General features: G+C 26.2%; 1 protein-coding gene across 1 annotated transcript; it reads right to left on the bottom strand.

Moving 5' to 3' along the window:
- Positions 1-1,344: 1,344 nt before the first annotated feature.
- Positions 1,345-4,633, bottom strand: LOC107605401 (DEAD-box ATP-dependent RNA helicase 38-like). The gene is made up of 8 exons (XM_016307275.3): positions 4,245-4,633; positions 3,841-4,134; positions 3,429-3,656; positions 3,164-3,229; positions 2,390-2,794; positions 2,175-2,298; positions 1,852-1,937; positions 1,345-1,691 (listed from the first exon to the last, which is right to left on the bottom strand). Exons 1-8 carry the CDS (start codon positions 4,401-4,403, stop codon positions 1,620-1,622), a joined length of 1,434 nt encoding a protein of 477 aa, XP_016162761.1. The 5' UTR covers positions 4,404-4,633; the 3' UTR covers positions 1,345-1,619.
- Positions 4,634-8,075: the final 3,442 nt, after the last annotated feature.

The raw sequence follows: 8,075 nt of genomic DNA, 5'->3' as shown, positions 1-8,075 counted from the left end.
ATACTTCACAATCAATTTTTTTTCTTAGAGGATAAACGAAATAAATATGTAAAAAAATTGGAATATCAAAACTGGAAACTATTTTATTTAGCTATTATCACTAAATTATAATTTAATATTTTAATGTTATGGGTAAAAATAATTCATTATTTAATAGATTATAACCAAATTAAAAGTGAATCTTAAACCTTGATTAAATAAAAAAATTACACTCTTGCATTAAAAAGGGTACTGTAAAAATTTTAAAATGTGAATCAACAAAAGTAATATTATTGATTTGAAAAAAAATATATACTATAAGAATGCTCTCTTGTTGCTAAACTACGGTATTTCTTATTATTTTATATGCTAACTATTAATAATATAGTAAAATTATATAATAATTTTTTAAATATTATTTTAATTTTACATTCACTTATATTTAAATTAATTATATTTTTTATTATTTATAATTATTAATATAAATATTATTAAATATGTATAAATAAAAAAGATAACAATTTTTTATTAATTACAATATAATTATTTTTTATAATTATATGATATTTATTAATATTATTTTTTAATAAATATATATAGTATATAACAATATAGTTTAATATAAAAAAAATTAAAAAAATTTTATCATAAAAAATTCTAGAATTTTATATACTTATTTAATAATTACCGGATTATAATTTATTGATTATAATTTGTTGAAGCATAATTATTTTTAAAATATTAGTTAAGATATGTATTTTAAATTTTGACTTTAGATTTTTGACTATTTTATATTTTATATATATATAAGATTGGTTCAACCAGTTTAACTAATGAATCATCGATTGAACTAATAAATAAGTGAATCAATAGCCTGAATTATTCTATTATTGGTTCAATTTTTATGACTATGATAACAATCCTATCATTTAACAACATAGATCACTTGATAATAAGGTGTTTAAATTTAAAAAACTTCTATTGAAGAGTTAAACATCAATACTTCTAAAAAAATTTACAAAATTTACTATTAATAATAAACCGATAACAAATGCCTTTTGTGATACTTTTTAGATAAATTCTTTTTGTAAGCTTAGAAATACATAATGATAATATGTTAACAAGATTCTAGCTATAAAGTTTAATCATATATATCCGATAATAGATATATTAATACTACAAAAGTTATCCAAATTAATATCAATACTATTATAATTAAATTGATTTAATTATTATGTATTATAATGTAATGCAAATAATAATATAAAACTATAGATAGTATTATAGAAATATTTTTAAAAGTGTAGTTGTTGATTGTGAACATTAAAAAATAATAAATTTTATAATTTACTTTGAATTTTAAAATTTTATCCCTAATTAATTATGAGATATATAAATTAATATCAATCAATTAATACAAATATTTGTGTATTTTTCAAAATCTGCATTTCCAACGTGGTTAGCATAATCCTATCTACTTAGTTCTTTTAATCAAATGCCTAACTAACTAATGGTATTAAAATATTCTGATAAGATATTTCTCTAACTTACATCACTCTTGTATCATCATATACATGTGTCACTTAGATTGTGACTAAAATGGAATCTCTATAAAATCTGTATAAATTTAGATCTGTACATTATAAATGACCTTGTAATAACCCAGCTTCCTTGAGAGCTGCTTTATAGTCTTCAACACTTTTTTCTCGTACCTGCATTTCATTGACATGAAACACGAGTTATTGAAGATGGGTATGTTCAATGACTCTTTCCACAAGCATACTAAGCCATAATCAAATTCTGTGGATTCAAATATGTTCCATCATACTCTATCGAGCATCATAGCCCGAAAACCATCATGATATAACATACCTCTGATACACGGGTGCCAAAATGGTTCTCGATCTTTGACATCAGCCTTTCATCTTTTTCATCATATATTAGGTTAAACACAGCCCCTGTAGGATCAAATGAAACAAGTTACTATTTTGCATCATCACTGAAAATATCAATATGAAGAACAAAATCTGGAATTAGTTTCCTTTGGAATGAAAGCATAAAAACTAAAAGTTGTATGTTAAGAAATTCTGTGGCCTAACAAAGTTCATAATAAGTTATAAGTCCAACTAAGAGTCTATATGTTTAGGAGTGGAAAGTAAAGATGTATTAGTACATTACACTGAACAAGAACTTACCCTTGCGGCCAAATCGACCAGCCCTACCAACTCTGTGCAAGTACACCTCATAATCAGGCTCAAATTCCCGTGTATACTCTGCAGTATGTTTTATTGGGAGATCATAGTTGATAACCAAATTGACCTAAATAAAATTGTAGGATGTCATTACTTTGAAAAGAAAATACACACAAAAGAAAGGAAAAGGAGGAGAGAAAATTGAACAAATTCAGCACCTGTTGCTGATCAAAGCCTCGAGCAAGAACATCCGTAGATATAAGAACCTGAGTCAAACCATCTCTGAACTCTTTGACAATTTTGTCTCTCTCTTCATGGTCAAGGGCACCTTGTATCGAAGTAACCCCGTAACCCATATCGACAAGTGACTTGTGCAGCATTTTTGCACTCTGTCTCGTGCGCACGAATATGATGGTTTGGCCCACATTTTCTCCTAATTCGAATATGTAATCTTTTATCACCTCAATCTTCGACAACTCATCAGCGCAGCGCACTTTATACTGCTTCACAGTATCTAAAGAAAGCTCTTCTTTCTTAACAAAAAGTTTATTATGGTCCTTTTTAACTGTCCTCTCAACAAAGTTCTTGACAATGTCATTGAATGTGGCAGAAAATAGAAGAACCTGGAGATTAAAAGAAACAAAAATATACATATCAACACCTCACACAAGTATACCCAAATATTTGAACTAAATGCATAGAAATTACATCTAGGTCAATAAATCAATTCAAGTAATGATGCAATGATTCAGATCATTAACGTGAAGATGCAATGGCACAGTACATTTAAGTAGATGCAATTGTTCAGCTGCACAAATAAGAAGTTTCTCAAATATCAAGGAACAATTATATTTTCCTTCAACACAACTTGCAACCTAATTAAAGCAATCAATTAGGATATACGTTTCATCTTTATATCTAGAGAAGAATTCTCGAATGGATTGAACTTTGCATACATGCATGCAGACTATAAGAGAGGCAGTTCAACAAACCTGGCAGCTAGAATTGAATTTTTCTATTTCTTTCATTATCCTCAATGAATCATCCTTAAAACCATCCTGCAACAACACAGTTCATAGTTGTTTAGGAAATTCACAGTTCATAAGAGTCAAGTGATTTACTAGTGCTCTCACCCTCTATATCCTCCACATAAGCGGAGAAGCATCACAACTTCAAGTTACAATTCTAAACTACAATGAAACTTTAAATCCTAACTAAAAGCAATCGCATTACATTTCATCAGAATGCAAAACTTACCTCAGCAAGCATTTGATCAGCCTCATCAAAGACAAGAATCGTCAATCTGGTCAAGTCCAATTTCTTGAAAGAAATCCACTTCTTGATGGTGCCAGGAGTCCCAATAACCACCTGAGCCTTAATTGACTTCCGTTTTTGAATTCGAATTGAATCCCTGCTATCTGTCGGAACGCCACACTCCGAGCTAATCCCTGTGTGCTTCCCCATCTTCCGGAGAACTTCAGTGTTCTAAGACACACAGAAAAAACCAATCACTTCACACTTCAAGTAGATACACTTTTTTGTTAAGTCTTATTACTAACATGTCTCGATAAACTTCCTCTGAAAAAATACATCCTCAGGGTTGAGACGAATTAATTTTCTACCCTTTTTTAGAAAGCGATATTTTTCTTATCTCTATCAAAAAGTATACCTGAATAGCAAGCTCCCTCGTTGGACAAATGCAGAGAGCCTGAGGAGCTTGCGTCGAAGGATCCACACGACTAAGCATCCCTAAAACAAAGCACGTGGTCTTGCCGGAACCGTTGTGAGCCTGAGCGATCAAATCACGGTGCGGCGGATTCAAGATCATCGGCAAGCTTATAGCTTGGATCTTGCTCGGTTTCTGAAACTTCATTTCAACGTAGAGTCCTTTCAAAAGCTCCTCTGACAGGTTCAGGTCCTCGAACCTCGCCGCCGAGGTGTACGGCGTGTCGCCAGAAGTAACCTGCACCGAATCAACAAAAGTTAAAAAAGTGTAAACCCTAGCTGATGAGAAATTGAGGAGTTGAGAAATCGCGAGATGGAGAAGTCGTGATTGGAGAAAAGAGATCGAACCGCTTGGATATTGGAGTCTTCCGGATCGTCTAATAGCTTCGGAGGTTTCTTGTTTTCGTCGATCGATAATTCGTCGATGTTGAGCGACGGCGATAAGCTAGATGGAACCAATGTGGTGGTGGTGATTGTTTTATCGTCGGTGACAGCGGGTTCAGACATGGTTGTGTGCGTAGGGAGAATAGAGAAAGTGGACTGAGAGTGGAAGAGTGAGAGAGAACAAAAAACAAACTGAGCAGCCTTGATAAAAATTTCATGGGCTAATCTCTATATATAGGGTTGTCTGGGTGTAAGATACTGAAAACTGTGAATATTTTGGGCATTGGGATAACCATTCCACCCGTCCATTTGGTCAAGATAAGGAAGACGTAGTCTATTATAACCTGTTTCCGCCAAGAAAAAAAGTGCACCACCAATAAATTTATGAGAGATAATTTGTAAAATGGCCCTGTTGAGCCTCGGTATTGTAGACATTCCCGCATTTTCACCAGATTGGTAGTCAACTCCAATCTTTTTTACATTTTAACCATGATTGCAAATAAATGAGTTCAATAAAGAACTTAGACCACAATTCCACTCCAAAAAAACTAGCTAATCGGACGCGAGCCCTTCTTCGGGCGGATTCCTTCTTTTGCTCCTCAGCCTACGGAGTATTAGCAGCTGTTTCTAGCTGTTGTTCCCAATATTGAGGCTCATTACTTCAATCGAGATAATGAAAAATCATTTCGTCTTTTTAGTTGGAACTTTAGGGGAGTTTTTAAAAAAAAAAGATATTTTTTAGTTATCTTTTTTAAAACGTAAAAGTAAAAAGTAATTATATGTTTGGATATTTCATATAAAAAAGATTTTTTTTATTTATCAATTATGTTTGAATATAATAATATAAAAATATTTTTTTGTTTATTTATTATATAAAAAATATCTTTTTTTAAAAAAAATATCTTTTAAAAAAATATGTAAATTACAGCTTCTCAAAAAATATATTTTTTTATTTTTTTTAGTATTTTTATTTTATTACTAAAAATTTGCCAAACACACTAAAAAATAAAAAAGATCTTTTTGAATAAAGATCTTTTTTTATCAAGATAATGAAGCTCAAAGGAGCACATAATAGGATAGCGGTACATGCTATTTTATTACTTTTTAATGGCTACACGTTTTTATAATTTTACTTTCTCTTTATCTCTTCCTTTCACATTTATTTCTTTTAATTTATTGAACTAAATCAATTATACTAATTATTTGTATTAATTAATTAAGTACTTTTTAATGGATTATTATAATTATATCTTTAGACCATAGGTTAAAAATATTATAAAAATTTTTTATAAAAAATTTTAAAATGTGTCTTTAAGATACAAATTAACTAAATTATTTTTCAATTTAATGTGTTTGATTCATTCAATTGTATTAATTATAACTAATCAATTATGTAATTTGATTTGATTAGGATAAATATTTCATCATTTAATATTTTATTTAATTCATTAAATTACATTAATCATAACTTCAAATATTTAATTTAATTAGAGTAAATATCAAATTATTTTAAATTTTGTTTGATTCATTATACCAAATTAATTATAACTAATTTATTATTTAATTTGATCAAGATAAATATTAAATTATTTAATAAATAATATATAAAGCAATAAAATAAATGAACTCAATTAATTCAATTTATTATCTTATTATTTGTTATATCCCTTTTTTTTCTCTTTATTTTGTACTTTAAATAAAATATTTGTAATTTTTTATTTTTTATTTTTTTATCTTAATTTTACTAATATTTTTCTATAATTTTGTTTTATATTAATTTTTTATTTATTTTGATTAATAATTCTTAAGGGTATTATTATTTTATTTAAAGATAATTTAAATTTTTTGTAATATTTTTTATAAAAGTTGATTAATAGGTTCTTCTTCAAAATATTTTTTTAAAATTTATTAATAAGATCGTATTTTGATTTTTCTCTTTCATCCTTTGTATTAATTAATTATATTAATCTTCTATTGCAATACATTTTTTATCTACTCCACACATTATTTTTTATATCTTCTTTTTCCTTTTTAATTACTCTTTTATTTTATTTTTAATTGTTTATTTTACTTTTACTTCTCATATATAGACTTATTATAATTCATCACAGGTTCTTTTTGAATTTAAATAATTTTTTAGGTTATATTTTACCATCGATGCTTTTATTTTGTTTAGTGTGTTTTTTTTAGTCTGTGTTTAGTATAATGATCTACAAATATCTATTCTATTATATAAAAATTAAATTTCTGCACTTAATAATACAACTGTCGTGGCATGTTTCTGATGGTATCTTTTGATTTATTTCTTTTAACTCATCAAATTTAATTTATTATAATAAATTAATTATATCAACTAATTGATTTGATTAATTATTTAAATATCATACAATTTATATATTATGATTTCTATCAATTAATTAATTGTAATTCAAATTGAATGATTATTTTGTTATGAAATTATTATTTTCTAACCTATTTATGGGTAATACATATATTAATTATAATCACAAATTAAGCTATTTTATATTAAATGACTTATATAATGGTCATCTCATTTATTATCATAAATGCTGAATTAAATAAGTCATTATTACTTTTGATTTAAAATTAAATGAGAATAAAACCAGATACACTATTTTATTTGGCCTTTAGAGTTTAATAGGTGTCACACTCAGATATAAATAGTGACTTCCGAATTTCGGTCTCCAACACATCAAAGACACATCCGTAACTCTTTTTCCATAAAAGGAATTGCGATTCAACTCTATCAGGAATAAAGAAGGTTTTCAAATAATAAGGGAATGGTCTGAATACGAATTCTAAATGTTCGAACTTACTATGTTGTTTCAGTTGGTTATCGTTACGAGAATGACTCTAATTTATACGTGTCTAAAGACTAGAATAGATTAAATATTATTTAAGTAATTTATTTCTAATATTGGTATTTGATTATTAGTTTTAGAAAAATTTAAATTGTTGACTCAATTTATATATTACGATTTACGACTATTCTTTTTTAATATATTATTTTTACATTTTTAATATAATTTTTTTTATTTTTAAATTTATTTTCTTTTTTGGATATATGTATCACATTTTTTTTCTCATTTTATATTTTATATTAGTAATGTAATTATTAAAAAAATATTTTAAAAAATATTAAAATATCACTATTTAAAAAAAGAAAGATACGTGAAAAAAGAAAAACAAAAAATTAAAACATCACTATTAGAAAAAAAAACTATTAACATGCGTACGAATGGGTCGGGATTGAGGAATATACATGGATATAAAAAATAAAAATTTATTGCACGATTGTAGAATAAAAAATAATCATATATATAAAGCGAAATAATTATAACAAAAAATAATTAATATATTTGATTTAAATATTTTTAATAGCCGGTAACATAGAGTTTAACAAAATATAATTCATATATTTTTTTTATTTATGTACATGTATGTAATTATTTATGTATATACATATATATATATTAAGAAAAACTAACGTATATATATATTATTTAACAAAATTAATATATATATATATACATAAATAAAAAATTATTATAATTTCTGAAAATTACACATGAACTCTTTTTTTCTCTCAAATAAATTTATTCTAATTATATTACAATTAACTCATGCATAATGCATGATTATATTAATTTAAGAAAATATCATTATTATAATTATATCAAATTAATATTCAATGCGTTATTAAACTACTTATCAATCATCCATATTTTTAATCATTCTAATTATATTAATTGATATAGTTCTAATTCTATATTC

This window comes from Arachis ipaensis, chromosome B6, assembly GCF_059453495.1.
Source record: "Arachis ipaensis isolate K30076 ecotype BB chromosome B6, ASM5945349v1, whole genome shotgun sequence".
Classification (NCBI taxonomy): Eukaryota; Viridiplantae; Streptophyta; class Magnoliopsida; order Fabales; family Fabaceae; genus Arachis; species Arachis ipaensis.
This window is presented reverse-complemented; position numbering and strand designations above follow the sequence as displayed.

Excerpts from the sequence above, each read along its gene's own strand:
- LOC107605401 (XM_016307275.3), bottom strand. The coding sequence starts at position 4,403 with ATGTCTGAACCCGCTGTCACCGACGATAAAACAATCACCACCACCACA. Across the intron at positions 2,795-3,163 it reads AATTCAATTCTAGCTGCCAG|GTTCTTCTATTTTCTGCCAC; the intron begins GTTTGTTGAACT and ends TTTAATCTCCAG. Across the intron at positions 2,299-2,389 it reads GAGGCTTTGATCAGCAACAG|GTCAATTTGGTTATCAACTA; the intron begins GTGCTGAATTTG and ends AATTTTATTTAG.